Source organism: Pinus tabuliformis, chromosome 3_2, assembly GCF_031772625.1.
Source record: "Pinus tabuliformis cultivar Carrire ecotype Pingquan chromosome 3_2, CPIR1, whole genome shotgun sequence".
NCBI classification, from domain to species: Eukaryota; Viridiplantae; Streptophyta; class Pinopsida; order Pinales; family Pinaceae; genus Pinus; species Pinus tabuliformis.
In genome coordinates, this window is record NC_142302.1 from 352,345,993 (window position 1) to 352,363,290 (window position 17,298).

The 17,298-nt window shown below is 35.8% G+C and overlaps 1 protein-coding gene across 1 annotated transcript; it reads right to left on the bottom strand.

The window, feature by feature from the left end:
* Positions 1–16,227: 16,227 nt before the first annotated feature.
* Positions 16,228–17,000, bottom strand: LOC149180916 (expansin-like A1). Its single transcript, XM_089414030.1, has 3 exons — positions 16,833–17,000; positions 16,614–16,730; positions 16,228–16,413 (listed from the first exon to the last, which is right to left on the bottom strand). Exons 1-3 carry the CDS (start codon positions 16,998–17,000, stop codon positions 16,228–16,230), a joined length of 471 nt encoding a protein of 156 aa, XP_089270156.1.
* Between the last annotated feature and the right edge of the window lie 298 nt (positions 17,001–17,298).

The window sequence follows — 17,298 nt, forward strand, 5'->3', positions numbered from 1 at the left end:
AGCTTCTCTTCTGTCTGATGGACCTCCCTTTGTCATTTCATAAGCAGTTAGAATTCCATGTAGCTGAGACATAGTAAGAATTCGTAGATTTTCCTTTTCTTCTATTGCAGATACTTTAGATTCAAACTTGGGGGACAATGATCTTAGAACCTTTTCAACCACAATAGCCTCTTTTATTTCTTCACCCAAATTTTTCATACAATTAACAACCTCATCTACCCGAAGAAAATAGTTAGCCACACTTTCATCATTATACATCTTGAGAGTCTCATACTGAATTCTGAGAGTTTGAAGTTTAGCACGCTTTACCTGTTCATCTCCTTCATAGCTCGTGACAATTTTGTCCCATATCTCTTTTGCGGATTTATAGTGCATTACCTTCATGAATTCCGATTGGGATATACATCCTAATAGAGTATTGACTGCTTTCGCATTTGTTTCATACTTCTTTTTCTCGACTGCATCTGTAGGAGTGGCTGAAGGAAAAGCGTAGCCTGTCTCTACGATGTCCCAAACTTCTGTACCAAGAGATTGAAGATAGGAAGTAACTCTTACCTTCCAATAATTAAAGTTTGTCCCATCAAAAACCCGTGGCCTGATTGATGCTTCCCTCTCGTAGTTTCTCATGATGAACGATCTACCTTCAAGCGATCAAGCTTCTCTGAAGGACCTGCTCTGATACCAATTGTTGGAAATAATACTGAGAGGGGGGGTGAATCAGTATTATCTAATTCTTTTAATAAATCTTCCTTATTTGTTCTTTGAATTATTTTTTCATGTCAGTACCACAAAATAATGAGCATGAACAAAGAAAACAGATAGTCACACCAAAGAACACAAGATGTAAGGTGGAAACCCAATGTGGGTGAAAACCACCTGCTGCAATATGTCTCTATCTTCTTTCAAATTAGAAACTCCTTTTACAATGGTTTTGTACTGGTGCAGTCCTTTACCAGTACGCAGGCTGCAACCTGCAGAGAGCTACAACTCTCTCTATCGTTTTCCAGTCTCTCCTGGAAGGGAGCTGCAACCCCCTACTTCTTTTCTTACAAGGACCACTTTTCATAAATTTTCAAACTGTATCCATAAGCATCAAATGATCATCAAGAATAAGAAAAACACCCAGTCAACTGTAGTAACCAGATCAACAATAATAGAACCAGACCCAGAACACCTTATCAACAGAAAAATACAGCCAAACAAAATGTCTTAAGACAGATACGCAGTTCTTCTTTCTCTGGTCTGCGTGCGTACGCACTTCTTCTTCTGCTCCCCTGCGTATACCCGCAGAGACCCTTCTGCCGCACTGCGTGTCCATGCGCTGTTTCTTCAACCACGCTGCTTATTGTTACTACAGGTATGCACCCAGAGAGACTATTACGCCGCGTACTATTGCTGCAGGTACGCGCCCAGAGATACTATCGCGCCACGTACAGTTACTGTGCGTACGCACCTGAACCTTCGTCGCTCTGCGTACCCACGCAGATCTTCTGTTTCTGCTCTGCGTACCCACGCCGCTCTCCTGTTAAACACCTGCGTACTCCTGATTAGGGCCAAATAGGCAGTCCACCAGAGTGGCATTGATGCTCAGATGCCCAGATCTGATCGTGCGCTCGAGAGATCACCCTTCACAGATTCACTTTCAACTTCATAAAGATCAAGCTTTCAAGACCATAACCCAATATCTTTCAGATCTTAAGATATTCAATTGCAAAAGATACTTAGCCAAGTGATCTCCTTTGCTTTATATAGGCAAGCTCCTCCTAAAATCATGGATGAATACCACGAGCCAAAACCATAGAAACAAAAATACCGTCGGCTAGTTAAACATAAGAAACCCCACGTGTGCTTTTCTTTGCCTTGAAATGTGTGCACTGGGGTACGCACCTCCTGGACGGCTTATCTGCGTATCAGGCCACGGTCCCTCCACGGTGTACCTGCGGGTACGCACTGTCTGAACTGATCTCCTGCGTACTTCTTAATTTTCAACATATTGAGAGCCTTTCCATGGGAGTTGCCATCAAGTACAACATCTGTAACATATAGCCATACCAGAAACATAATGCCAACAGCCTTGAGATTCCTAGGAAAGCTAGAAGTCTTGAAGGTATATGTTCAGAGGGAGGATAACTTATTTCCCATATACAAGGAAGTAGGGAGAGGTCGTCAAAGTGGGTTTGGGAGTGACATGGTCAATAAATAATGTGTTCCCCAAAATATTATGCTAGTTCCTTCATTCATAGAAAATGATTGTCTTGATAATATGGATTAGGTTCTTGTTTGTATACTTAGCCAAATGATTCACCTATGGATAGTAGTTTGATGAATGCTTTACAAAAATACCATTTTCTAATGTAAACTCATAAAGCTTTAATGAAGAAAAATAAGTTTCATTATCAAATAGAGGCGATGTAGGAATGTTGAACCTAGTTATCATGTTCTGTTTGAGAAACCAAATGGCTTCTTGATCATTAAATTTCCTTAATAGAACTACTTCGGTCCACTGAGTGAAATAATCAATTTTAGTTAAGATATAACAATGTTTATTAGATGAATGAGGAAATATTTCATCAATAAAATCCCATCCCCATTATTGAAATGGTTCTTCAACTGTTATGGTCGGCAATGAGGTAGCTAATTTATAATTAGTACAAACACACCTTTGACATATTAGGAACTTCTAGGCACATGCATGAGAATCCTTAAATGATGTGGGCCTATAGTAACTAATTCCCATCAATTTATGAGTAGTGGTATTTCCTGCAAAGCACCCACTTGTTGGTCCATCATGAAGATCTCTTAGCACCCATTCTAAATCTAGAGGCTCTAAACATCTAAGCAGGACACCATTATGGTGCTTCCAAAAAATCATAACAAGTTCAAGTTGATATGATAAAGATTTAAATCGTATTTCCCTCTTTTGTTTGGTCAATAAATGAGACAAAAATGTGTCATGCCCTAAATATTTTCCTATATCTACATAGAAAGACATGTTTGTATTTTTTGAAGGAACTTGCTCATCATAATACATCTCTATTCCTTGTTCCCACCTAGAAGGATCCTCTTCTGGTGAATTCACCACTTAGGCTACAAGCTAATAGAGGCCATGGAATTTGATAGTATGAAACAACTTAAATTCAAGATTATATTCGTCTAAGCACGTCATCAATTTCACCCTCTACCCACCTAAATCCTATTGCCTAAAGAGTGTTCTAACTAGCGAATGAGGTACATAGATAAAAGTGTGGGCTTTCAGGAGGTGAGCAATAAAATGCTTAATTGCCATATACAATGTGTATGATTTCTTATCAATGGAAGGATAATTCAATTTATAAACGTTAATAAACAAAGTGCTAATGAACCACCGTCAAGTGAAGATCCTCCACAATGACCTAGGATTTTTCTCTTGGAATTCATAAATGGGTTTATAAATAATTTACATAGAATATCCATCCATTAATGGTGACATCATAACAGCTGCATTGGCTAAAATATATGTGGTAGCATTACGAATTCCAAGAGAAAAATTAATATTGAATTATTTAAAGAATCAAATAAGATGCCATACCTCTTGATGGTAGTTTTTCAAATTAGGTGAAACACATTAAAACATAGTGAAAGGTATTCCGTACCTAACAATAAAAATATTTAAATCACCGACTACCTTGGGTACTTCCACTTGAGGTCTATGGCCTTCTTTAAGCCTAGAATTAGTGCTTCATATTCAACATTATTTTTAGTGCACTCAAACTCTAAGCGACATGATAAGAAATACTTTCTATTCTGAGGATCACTAAGGATACAACCAACTCCAAAACCATCTTGAGTTTTGGAACCATTAAAATATAAAGTCCAAATGTTAGTAGCTATTGAGTTAGTTCCTATGCTAGTATTATAATAATCTATATTACAAATTTCATTATCAACAATTGGACTGCATGGAAGGAACTCTAACTGTGTGTCATATGGTACAAGTGATGGTTGTGCTTGATATCACTCGTGGTCAACCTCTAGAAAATAATTTCCAACAATGACATCTACAAAGCTAATTGGCTCAATATGCCCCTCAATAATTGTGGACATGTTTTCTCTAAATGTTTCTCCTAATGAAAAGTACAAAACTTATCCATGCCAAAACTTTAAACTTTGAGCACAACATTGGATCTTTGGGTAGACTTAGTTGGTTGGTTATTATTCTTCTTAAATAAATTTGACTTTAAGGACTTACTATCGGTAGATTCCTCACTTGAATTTCACTTTATTCCTGATACTTCATTAATGAGCAACTTTAAAGGCTTAGTGAAACTTTCCATATCCAATGAATCTTTCTCCTTGGCTTTAGCGGAAGAGGCTTGAGATTTCTTACTAGTGCCTTTGGAGTCTTTAGAATCTTGATGGTCCTCAATATCCAGAATAGAATGCAAGTCCTTCTCAATAGAAATTGTTTCTGCAAAGTTCAAATCTAATCTGTCCTTTGCATCTCTCTTAAAAAATATGGAAATGTTACTAGGTAGGCTAGTAGTGTAATAATATTTGGTAATGGAATCATGTGGTTGGACATTAGTGGGGAACTTATTCAATAAACATGTAGATATATGATTAAAATCCTATAATTTTTCATTGTGCCCCATTTTTAGATTTCTGAGTTCTTTGAGGAACATGGAAAAAGTCTTATTATCATCAAATTTAACTAATAATAACTTTCTTAACTACCTCTAATTATGAACTAAATTAGGCAAAAGTCTGTGAAACAAAATTGATGCTCTACCTTATGAAGTGTATGGAAAAATTCTACAAGCAACATCATCAAAACATACTTCTAGCATTCACAAATGCATGTATAAGTCACTAATATGGTCTTCAACTTTCATATTCTTATTAGGATCAAATTTTGGGAGTAGCTTTTTCAGCTACTTAGGGATAAAATGAAGATTATCCAGAAGAGAAAGAGGCACTTGCGTCATTAAGTTCAATTTATTATCAACCATGTATTTTTTTTCCTCCTCTTCTTCATCCACTAATTCTGAAGACTCTTCTCCTTCACCATTCAAATCTTCATTATAATCGAGATGTTCTTCTTCAATTAGTTGTTCCTCAGAAAATGGAAAATCATCCATGTCACTGTCCAAATCTTCCTCATTAGGTGGAAGATCCCCTTGTTGATGTATTCTTTCATTAGGATCAACTAACTCTTCAAGGGTTTCAATAACCGAATCTTCCACTGAAGAAACTAACACACCGTGGCGATTTGTCTCTTTCTTGCACAATCATGATGACTTTTGGACTTCTACTATGACCTTTGGACTTCTTTAGACTTTTGGACTTTTCCTAAAGACTCTTCTGTCCACATGTGACTGTTGGGCTTCCACATATTTACATTTAAAATATTTTCCAAAATTACATCCTCATTTTCCACATCATCATTTGATGACAACCAAACAAGTCATTTGACATTAATGACTTGGACTCTGGTCACTTTGTAACAACCCCTGGTTGATTTTCCAGGTAAATAAAAACATAAGACCAAGGTCACGTGACACACATTCCAAGTTGAATGGTTGTAAAAACATCCTAGTGTGTGTCAATTTTGGTTTATTTATGGCTAAGGAAATTAGCAAAGGCATTCACAAAGGCAAAGTGGCAATAATTTGCATTTATTATGAAAATAAAGGAAAGTAGGAGCAAAGGAAGGTGAAGAGACATTTATATGCATGCTAAGGAAATTAGAGGAAAAACAAAGAGAAATCAAGGAAATATAGGCCTCAATGATAAAATTTCTTCCAAGGATTAGTTCACAGTATTTGTCAGTTTAGTTTTGGAGCTCTCATTTCATTCTCTCATTCTCTCACACTGTTGCACACTTAGAGAATTGTTGGAGAATTCTTGGATCACTCTAGTATTCACTTGGATTTAGAGGAAGAAGGTAAAGTAATATAGGAAAGCACAAGGGAATAGTTCGATCAATAGCTACAACTAGATTACTTTGTAGGTAACATGCTACATGTGTGATTTCCTTGTTGATTTCTAGATGCATGGTATATGCCTGTGATTTTCTTCTTATGCATTGTCATTGGCATGGATATTTTCCTAGATTGATAGTGGTTTTAGCCTTGTTTTTCCATTTTTGGGATAGCAATGGTGTTATACATTTTCCCACTTATCACTTTTTTACTGTTGCTGATGCTCCTTATGGTTTTGGGGTGGAACAAATGCTCTGGAAGCACTGGAACAACTTGGGTTGAGTTACTAGTCCTGGAGCCTAGGTTGGGACAAATGCTATGGAACCCTTGGTGGGTTGAGTTGGTATTCCTTGGAACTAGGTTGGACAAATGGTCTAGAGTATTGGAAGGTTGTGGGTTATGTTATTAGTTCCAGGAGCCCTAGAGAACTTGGGTATAAACCGATATTGTTGATATTAGTGATATTATATCATAGAGGTGGAATCACTATGGTTTTCGGTTGAAGTGTTTTGGACTTTAGAAGCCCTATTTAGCTTTTTCTTGATTTATTCCATGATATCCCACATCCATGCTTAGAATATGGTATGGGGGAGATTGATTGAATGAAAGAAAGATTTGTTTCAACCCAACCTGTGGTCTAGTGGTACGTGGATGTCCCTGATTTGGTTGGTACTTTGCACATGTTAATATGTATTATTACTTATTAATGATTAATGAGAATAAATTTTATTTTACTATTTTTTACATGACTATTTTTCTATGTATTTATTGCTAGTTAAGTATATGCTACATGCATGGTGTATTTAGTATTATACAATGTGTTCTTACTCTAGATCTAATTCATGGTTTGACAAGATCTTGGTTATTTTATATGGATGCATGAGATAATATTTGTTTATTGCAGAAAGTATGTTAGGGAATAAAGCCTTGTTAACTAACATATGATTAAACTAATGTAAATAGTGACCAAACTATGCATCCATGACTTACATGTATTATAGTCACAAGTGTTTGTAAAAATGAATAGCATGTGCTAGGAAGTTAGACCCCATTTATGAAAATGCACCTTAGAAGTTGGGGCATTAATAGTAATTGTCAACGCATGTTTACCCTGGTAAGTATGTTAAAGTAGGTAAATGTGGGGTGTTGTGTTACAGAGTGGTATCATAGATTCCAAGTTAAAACACTTGGACTAGATGGGCTTTATCATAGATGAAATGAAGAATAATGGGATCAATGAGTACAATTGATTTCATTTTCATTACGAATTTTCATTTGAAGAGTATTAGAAGATAAAATGTTGTCCACATTTAGGGAAAATCCCACTGATAATGCGGTTAACATTTTAGATATTAGTTCACAATATTTTAGGAATTATGATATGAGGAACATGGCCCTCCTGAATGTATATTTAAATAGTTCATGCTTGAATTTCTTCCATGACTTATCTTCTGTTAGGTTCAATAAGTTAAAAAATTGTACACAATGAGGGGAAATCTAGATGATCATGTGATAGAAATTTTAGATATTAGGTCACAATATTTGAGGAGATATGAGTAGAGGAATTTGAGCCATCTAAATGCCCCTAAATCAGGCCTCAAATAAGTCACATTGGAATTTTTGTTATAAATTTTCTTCGGGGTGGTATCAGGAGCTAAAAATTTCCCATAGTGAGGGGATATCCGATTGATATTGTGATAAAAATTTCAGACGTTTGATCAATAATTTTGGGAGATATAACTAGTGCAAGTCAAGCTTCCTAAATGCTCCTAGAATTCTGCACCAAATATGATTGTGTTGGTATTTTTGTTATAAATTTTCATCTATGAAATTTTATAATTTGATACTTGAACCATAGTGAGGGAAAACCCCACTGATCATATGGTCCATTTTCATAACTTGCACTCCTATGATTTAGGATATATTGATTGAATCATTTTCCATATTAGTTAGCATGCAAATGAAATGCTTAAATGGTTCATGGATCCATTGCATACAAATTGTTTGATAAAATTCCCCAATGAGTATGTTGCTTATGGTTGTGGATAGTATTGATATTTAGTAGTATTTTTGTAGCTAATATATGCTTACTTGTATGTAGAGAGTTTTCTATATTAGTTTTCATGTAAAGTTTTTGAAGAAATGCTTATGTCCAAATGTAATAGTATAGTAGTTGTCTGAAAAGAAAAACATTTTTTGGATGTAATAGTATTTTAGTGTAACGATGCTTCTGAAAAACTCCATCTAATAAAAGTTAATAAAGGAAAAAATAATAACCATGGTTGATGGGACAGTTATTCCAAGCTTAATGTTCGGAAAGGCATCCTAGTGTGGGTGTTCATTGCTTTATTATGGCCAAGGAAATTGGTAAAGGCAATGGGTAAGGCTTTGGAAAGGCCAAATGGCATTTTTGGCACATTTATTTACTAGCATTTGCACCTAATGTTGCAAAGAAAACGCCGTAAGGCAAGCCAATAGAAAATGAACTAGTAGCTTGAAGTGTCTTGTAAAATCAATGCAATCTCTGCACAACATTATAATGTTTCAAAAATGATATATTTACAATGTTCAAGATCATTTAGTCAACATTTATTACCATGAAAAATAACAATATAAAGGCCTAGAAAATAGGCTTTTGATCACCCTATGAGGACACAAATAATAATGTTGAAGGTACATTTGAGATAATTTCACAAAATGGCTACTGAAGATGCAATATCCACTTGCAAAAATTAAATTAACCTGAATAAGCATAGAGGAAGAGTGGGTTATGTAGATGGAAAAATTAAGAAGAAGCCCAAGATCATAAAATGAAGGAGAAATAAACTTCAAATAACAATGTTAAATTGACCCTGATTTTCTGAATACAACCATGACCATGAACAACAATGGTGTGATACACTCCATTCCTAGATCTCAACTATAATATTCTATACAGAACGTTTGTGCCCATTTTCACTGAAGAAAAAACCATTACATATAATAAGGTGACAATAAGACAAAGATATGATAGATATGAAATGGGAAATAACCAATAATTGGCGACAAGACTAAAATAGCTATGATACTAAATTTGACAAATAAACTTCTAATTATAATAACAGTTCAATGAATGGAAAAGGAGCTCTACAAAATCTAGAAATAGATGTTGACTTATGAACTTCCATTTAATAAAAATATCCTATTTACATTAAGAACTTGTAAAAGTACGGAATCAAGTTGTAGGTGGAAATTACATGCATTGCTTCCCCCTCCTTATCACTAGATTTTGGGCCTTTCATTGGTCCTTCTTCACCAAAAATATTTCCCTCATCCATAGCAATTTTCTGATTTGTTTCTTTCTTTGTTCTCACTTTAGCCTTTGCTAATAGATACAAAACAACCATTGGCATTTTTACTGTAGAAGTTTTTTTTGGAGGTGTTGTAGGATGAGGATACTCAAATAATGAGGGTGTGGCGTGTGAAAGAACCTTAAATTTTGGCTAAAGAACCTTTGTGCCCATTTTCGTTGAAGAAAAAACCATTACATATAATAAGGCGGCAATAAGACAAAGATATCATAGATATGAAATGGGAAATAAGCAATAGGTTGTGACAAGACTTGAATAGCTATGATATGAAATTTGACAAATAACCTTCTAACTATAATAATAGGTCAATTAAAGTTAAAGAAGCTCTACAACAGGTAGAAAGAGATGTTGACTTGTGAACAACCATTTAATAAAAAATTACCATTTATGTTAAGAACTTGTAAAAATATGGAATCAAGTTGCAGTGGAAATTACCTGCGTTGCTGCCCCTCCTTATCACTAGATTTTGGGCCACTTTTTTTGGATTTTTACCCCGACAAACTTCATGTCCATTTGAATCTGTTCAAAAAATGCAAAAATATAGAAGATGATCTAAACATGGTACTATCATTTAATATTCGGTGTGCACCCTGCATTTAATTTCAGTCTCCTTTTATAGTATGGGTATTGACCTATTTGTGATAAAATAGTTTCTTGAGCTCTCCCAACCACGTTTTAAATTTATTTCTTTTGTTTCCAAGCACGCATCTTGCTACCTGAGTTGTCTCATCTTCGTGGGATTTCCCAACTGTTTATTGAAAAAAGTACGCATGGCACAAAATTCTGGAGCAACTTTAAGAAGATATTTCATAACAGTAACATTATTACTTCAAAATGAATGTCTGTCAGTAGTTAGTGGCTCCTGAGATTTATTATATTTGACATGAAATATATCTACGATGTACAATAAGAATTCAAAAGGCTAGAATACCAACACTATGCGAGCCCTATTATGACCAGCGTTTGCAACAAATCTTTAGGGCACCTCGTAAAAGTAACAAAATTTGATCTCTATTATAGTAAGATTAGAGGATTAATTTCCTTGATAATTTGATTGGTCTTAGCTGAGAACCATGGATGAATTCCAATCTAAAATCAGGATTTGAAGCGATAAGCACAAAAAGATGAAATTTTAAATGTTGACGATTTAGAAAACTGCAAATCGAGTTGGATAAACATATATTCTATATAATGAAAGCGATTTAACAATGGTAGTTCCCTTTTAGCATATTATATATAACACTTATATTTCATCTTCGGTAGTTCCCTTTTAGCACATTATATATAACACCTACATTTCATCTTTGTCATATCCTCGTCGGTCCTGGGTCAGTGGTCATTCAATACACTTCAGCAAGTATAACGATAAGTATTCTCTTACATTGAGAATGTCTGAAGATCGTTTGAGATGAAACGGTAATGGATCTCGCAATTATCAAAACATTCCTTTTTCTCCATCTTGGAATGATCATGAAAAGAAGTGGATGGAAATGGAGGGCGCGACCCCTCTTTTCCATTGTTCATAATCTGCATAAATGGAAAGGAAATCGCCACAAATAAGAACCAGATATGAGATAAATAAAAAAACACTATCTCTTGTGGACTAAGACGTGTACCGACGTCATAAGTTGCCTCAAAATCAATCACAACGAAGTACTGAAAATCTTGGAGTTGAAGTTCCTAGGCATTCCCTTGAGGATGCAGTTTGAAAGGTAGTTGCAGTTCCAGGGCATTTCCTTGAGGTTGCAGTTTAAAAGGTACATTCTGAAGACTGCTTCCTGGTGGCACCATGTAGTCCCAATTCCTTTGACTAATAAGTCCCTGCTTCAATGTATGTGTTGGGTACGTATGAAAACTGAAAGCTTGTGGAAAGTACACAAGGGCATCTGGTACACTCATAGACATTGCCTTTATATAACCTTCATTGAAAGGTAGTACATATCAATGGGGATTTATTACACTGTCAAAATCTGGTATGCCACATGAAAACAAATCTTTCTCACTCTTTATTGCTATGCAAACTCCAACAGTGCCATAAAAGTTAAACCTGAAATTCTATTTGGTGACCACATTATAGGAACCTCGTGGTTCCTTATAATTTGTTCTGCATTATCATGGAGAAAAAGTTAGAACACATCAGCCAGAAAAACAATTATTTAATACTGTCTATTCCTAAGTCTAACCTAGTGACCTATCATATCTTTATGTTTAGGCTTGTAGATGGGAGTTTGGGTATCACATCCTTTTGATTTTTGTTAGTCTGCTTCTGTGGGCTGTTTTGCATTCTCAACATTGGATTTTGAAGGTGTTTTTTTGGCAACTCTGGCTTTCCTCAAAGTGGTACTCGGTCTGGCAATTAGAGAACTTTGTGCTTGTCTCTTACTCAAGCCTGGAAGACTTTGACTTATCCTTTTATATTTGTTTGCTCAAGGGATTCCTTTTGGATGTTTGCCATGTATACTCCATTAGGGCAATTCTGGGAGCTTTGGGATATGGATTACCAGGAAGTTCCGTAAATGCACAAAGTTTTGTGAAGGCATGAAGACTTCATTAACAGCAATAGGACATCTATATTATTGGTAACATCTAAGGGCCATGAAAAATGAGCACCAATGAATTAGAATAAAATGGCTATTAGATAAAAATAAAAACAATACAACGCCAGAATCTCACAAAAGAAATAATAAAAATAATTTGACTCTTGCAATACTTGCCAACTTTTGTTTGCCATTTTGACTGTAAATGAAGATTATAGAAGTGCTCAGAACCACTTATGTTGCATGCTTCAAGACATCCTAAATTAAAACCTAGGTTAACAAAGAAAATCCTCCATAGGTTGCATACATATGATAAGTCAGTGCTCCAAGTACTCTGGATGTAACAAATTTAAGGATGTTCAATTTGAACTCGTGATTTTTGGCAAATTTTTAAAGTCGTGAGTGATCTAATTATAAATTACAATTTACTTGCATCAAAGCAAAGCAAACAAATTAAACAAAACTGAAAACCTGCAGCATTGTACATTGGATGCAAAGAGGTACACCTTAAAAATCAAATAACTACAAAGCTTTAAACAGTCTACAGTGAAACGGCATGCATCTTAAGCTCCACTAGCTAGAGCTAGCCACAGACTTGACAATCCATAGATTCAACCTACTATTGCAGAAGAGCTCAAATGCTATTATCTGTTGTTATCTACGAAGAGATATCTACAAATCTAGCGTGTACTTTCATCTCTATAGCAATATTAAGATTTGAAATAATTGAAGATAATGTACATGTGATGTTGAACTCTGCAAGAGATGACCAGATAAGAGAAAAACGCTTAATAAAGTGAGATGTGAAGACTATACAGAGTTTGCTTTGCTTCTCTGCCAAGCAAGTTGCCATCTACATGAAAGATGTCTTGCAATATCAGAGAACATGTTTAGACAGTTTAGACACGGAATATATACAATGTAACCGGATATACTTTTACATCCCTTATAGATTGGAGTTAAAGGGGAGATAAATTCTTCTTAAAACTGTGATTGCTTTAGTCCTCGTGTAGATGTTCAGGGATTTCCGTGGATGCTAATAAAATTTCATTTCAGATAAATGTCCACCTTACCACCCATCACCTTTCAAGTAAAGAAGGCATGGATCCAATCAGCTTAATTGACATGACAAAATTGTAATAGAGTTATAAACCTATTTCCAGTCAACAATTCCTTTAAGGGCAAATAACGTCTTCAGCAGAAACACTCCTCTTGACTCTTGATATGGATACTAGGATTCATCTTTGTCATATCCTCGTCGGTCCTGGGTCAGTGGTCATTCAATACACTTCTTCAAGTATAACGATAAGTATTCTCTTACATTGAGAATGTCTGAAGATCGTTTGAGACGAAATGGTAATGGATCTCGCAATTATCAAAACATTCCTTTTTCTCCATCTTGGAATGATCATGAAAAGAAGTGGATGGAAATGGAGGGCGCGACCCCTCTTTTCCATTGTTCATAATCTGCATAAATGGAAAGGAAATCGCCACAAATAAGAACCAGATATGAGATAAATAAATAAAAAACACTATCTCTTGTGGACTAAGACGTGTACCCACGTCACAAGTTGCCTCAAAATCAATCACAACGAAGTACTGAAAATCTTGGAGTTGAAGTTCCTAGGCATTCCCTTGAGGATGCAGTTTGAAAGGTAGTTGCAGTTCCGGGGCATTCCCTTGAGGTTGCAGTTTAAAAGGTACATTCTGAAGACTGCTTCCTGGTGGCACCATGTAGTCCCAATTCCTTTGACTAATAAGTCCCTGCTTCAATGTATGTGTTGGGTACGTATGAAAACTGAAAGCTTGTGGAAAGTACACAGGGGCATCTGGTACACTCATAGACATTGCCTTTATATAACCTTCATTGAAAGGTAGTACATATCCATGGGGATTTAGTACACTGTCAAAATCTGGTATGCCACATGATAACAAATCTCTCTCACTCTTTATTGCTATGCAAACTCCAACAGTGCCATAAAAGTTAAAACCTGCAATTCTATTTGGTGACCACATTATAGGAACCTCGTGGTTCCTTATAATTTGTTCCGCATTATCATGTAGAAAAAGTTAGAACACATCAGCCAGAAAAACGATTATTTAATACTTTATATTCCTAAGTCTAACCTAGTGACCTATCATATCTTTATGTTTAGGCTTGTAGATGGGAGTTTGGGTATCACATCCTTTTGATTTTTGTTAGTCTGCTTCTGTGGGCTGTTTTACATTCTCAACTTTGGATTTTGAAGGTGTTTTTTTGGCAATTCTGGCTTTCCTCAGAGTGGTACTTGGTCTGGCAATTAGAGAACTTTGAGCTTGTCTCTTACTCAAGCCTGGAAGACTTTGACTTATCCTTTTATATTTGTTTTCTCAAGGGATTCCTTTTGGATGTTTGCCATGTATACTCCATTAGGGAAATTCTGGGAGCTTTGGGATATGGATTACCAGGAAGTTCCGTAAATTCATAAAGTTTTGTGAAGGCATGAAGACTTCATTAATAGAAATAGGACATCTATATTCTTGGTAACATCTAAGGCCCATGAAAAATGAGCACCAATGAATTAGAATAAAAGGGCTATTAGATAAAAATAAAAACAATACAACCCAGAATCTCACAAAAGAAATAATAAAAAGAATTTGACTCTTGCAATACTTGCCAACTTCTGTTTGCCATTTTGACTGTAAATGAAGATTATAGAAGTGCTTAGAACCACTTATGTTGCATGCTTCAAGACATCCTAAATTAAAACCTAGGTTAACAAAGAAAATCCTCCATAAGCTGCGTACATATGATAAGTAAGTGCTCTAAGTACTCTGGATGTAACAAATTTAAGGATGTTCAATTTGAACTGGTGATTTTTGGCAAATTTTTAAAGTCGTGAGTGATCTAATTATAAATTACAATTTACTAGCACTTCAGCAAATGGGAGGTGGGTTCTGCAGTTGATGACTGAGCTAGTCCCCTTTACTGTTTTGTTATGTTTATGCAAATCATCAATTGCATTTACATATCAGTGATTTGATCTCTTCCTTTCCGTTGAAGTTAAACTTTAAATAATAAAAATCCATGTTTTCAAGAGATGGACCGTGTAGATGCTAATATGACATCTGGATCACAGTTAATAAACATAGGACACAGACATACATTGAGTTTACATACATTGAGTTTAAGAGGTCAGGGCAGTTGTAGCAAATCAGATTTAGAAGCTACGACAACTCCTTGACAAACATAGGAAACTGAAATGATTTGAGAAGATATGACGTGGGAGTGATGATGCTGGGAGAGCTTTGTTTGATTAAAAGAATGAAACACTTACATATGATAGAGCTTCGCATGATCTTCTGTTATGTGACTTGTCTTGAATGGGACAAGACAGGCTTCTTGTGTTATGTGACTTGTCTTGAATGGGACAAGACAGGCTTACGTTTCTAAAATTTTCAGTAAAATGCATAGGTTCCGCAAACCGTTAAAATTAAAAATTGAAATGTTTTTGTAGACAGTATACACGGTACTTGCCACAATATTTGGAGTGTATATATCTTTGGATCGATTTTCAGGCATTTTCCGCAGTGCAGCTACCCGAGCTGCTAAATATAAAACCTTGGGCATTGGAGGTTTTCATTAGAAAGATAATATAGTTGCTAGATAGACAGCGACAACGTCAGTGGCACCAGGATGGGTTGTAGCAAAGGCGAAGGCACATCGATTTCTTATCAGTGCAAATAAGGTTTTCCACACACCTCTCCTTGTATGAAAATGTGAAAAATATAGTGAAGATCAATAGAAATTAAACAGAAAGAAGCACAGAAAATACAATGAACATCAATAAAATCAAACTGAACAATATTGAGAAAAAAGAAATCCACAGCATCTCAGAAAACCATGTTGGAGACGAAAGGAAACCTAAAAAAAACTCGTAAACAAACATAACAAAACCAAACAGAACAAAAGAAAACAGAGAACCGAAAAGAGGAGAGGACGCTGAATGTAAAGATGAGCCAGAAGCTGGTAAAACATGCAAATGACCGAGAGGTAGTAGAAAAGACACGAAAATGACCGAGAGGCAGTAGAAAAGACAAATTGGGAACAAAAACTGTAACTTAAGTTGATTTGCATGCTTCCCAGATACCATATGCCATGCACAGCCAAATGCCAGATGCTATGCGCCGGGAGGGATAATGAATCAAACCCCTCGAATCAAACGGCTAATATCAATTCCATCGTCTAACAATGAAATCAAGGGCGCAGGAAGGTCTAGAGTGGAACTAGAGGGGAGTTCTTCACAAAGGAACGCCTTACTGCGTAAATATAAATATTCACACTTGTAACTGCAAATACCATCGATCTTATGGCTTTTTTGTTTGTTTCTGTTTTCGTGCTCACCGTTTATACTCCACGTCCAGGCCAGCCCCCATGTTCAGAAGCTGCTCACTTTTGTTGGGGCGAGCCAAGCTCAGGAAGGTGGGAGAGTATACGTAAAAATCCGTCCTATCGTCGATTGACATGCCTGTAACCACAACTTTCACCCCTGATTTGGTGCAAAGTGCTGGATCTGTACATCTTATCTGATTTGGTTCAACTCAATTAGCCAAAAGAATGATAATAAACGGTTCCCCCGAGAACATTTGAGGAGATTAGCGTAGGAATTCATATCATAATTGATTTGATGATTTCATTAAATGATCTGAATTTATATCATTATTTTGAAAGCTAAAGCTAGATGATTGAAAATAAAAATTTAAATAAAACCAATTCCATAACACACCTGATAGCATGCACCGCATCCTTTTCCGTCCCTATATATTTTGGTACTTGCTGTGGCCACTGACTGCTTTCCACTGTTCATGAGATTTGTTGCATAATTTGAAAGGTTAAAACAAAACTCATAATGAAATTTTACATCCCAAATTATTAATATCGGTGCATATTCTGCATTCATTCTCAAAACCGAATCCAAATATGAACGTGGCGAGATTCTCTATACATACATACCATTGATGATTTCAGGCAATGGAGGCTGGCTGTGGTAGACGAGTTTGGATTTGTAGAGGCAGCTATCACAACATAATGATCCAGGGATTAACGTACAGATAGCCAATAACAATGAAATTGCACATCTAATAAGTGGGATGTTTGAATATAGAAACCCCATGGTTATGTTGTTCACAGTTGTTCAGTAAAATGCATAGGTTCTGCAAACCGTTAAAATTAAAAATTGAAATGTTTTTGTAGACAGTATACACGGTACTTGCCACAATATTTGGAGTGTATATATCTTTGGATCAATTTTCAGGCCTTTTGCGCAGTGCAGCTACCCCAGCTGCTAAATATAAAACCTTGGGCATTGGAGGTTTTCATTAGAAAGATAATATAGTTGCTAGATAGACAGTGACAATGTCGGTGGCACCAGGATGGGTTGTAGCAAAGGCGAAGGCACATCGATTTCTTAT

Bases quoted from the DNA above. Each gene is read 5' to 3' on its own strand.
- LOC149180916 (XM_089414030.1), bottom strand. From the start codon at position 17,000: ATGGGGTTTCTATATTCAAACATCCCACTTATTAGATGTGCAATTTCA. The intron at 16,731-16,832 runs GTATAGAGAATC...TTTCATTATGAG, and splicing joins AAATCATCAATGGTATGTAT to TTTTGTTTTAACCTTTCAAA. The intron at 16,414-16,613 runs GTGTGTTATGGA...GAACCAAATCAG, and splicing joins GATGCGGTGCATGCTATCAG to ATAAGATGTACAGATCCAGC.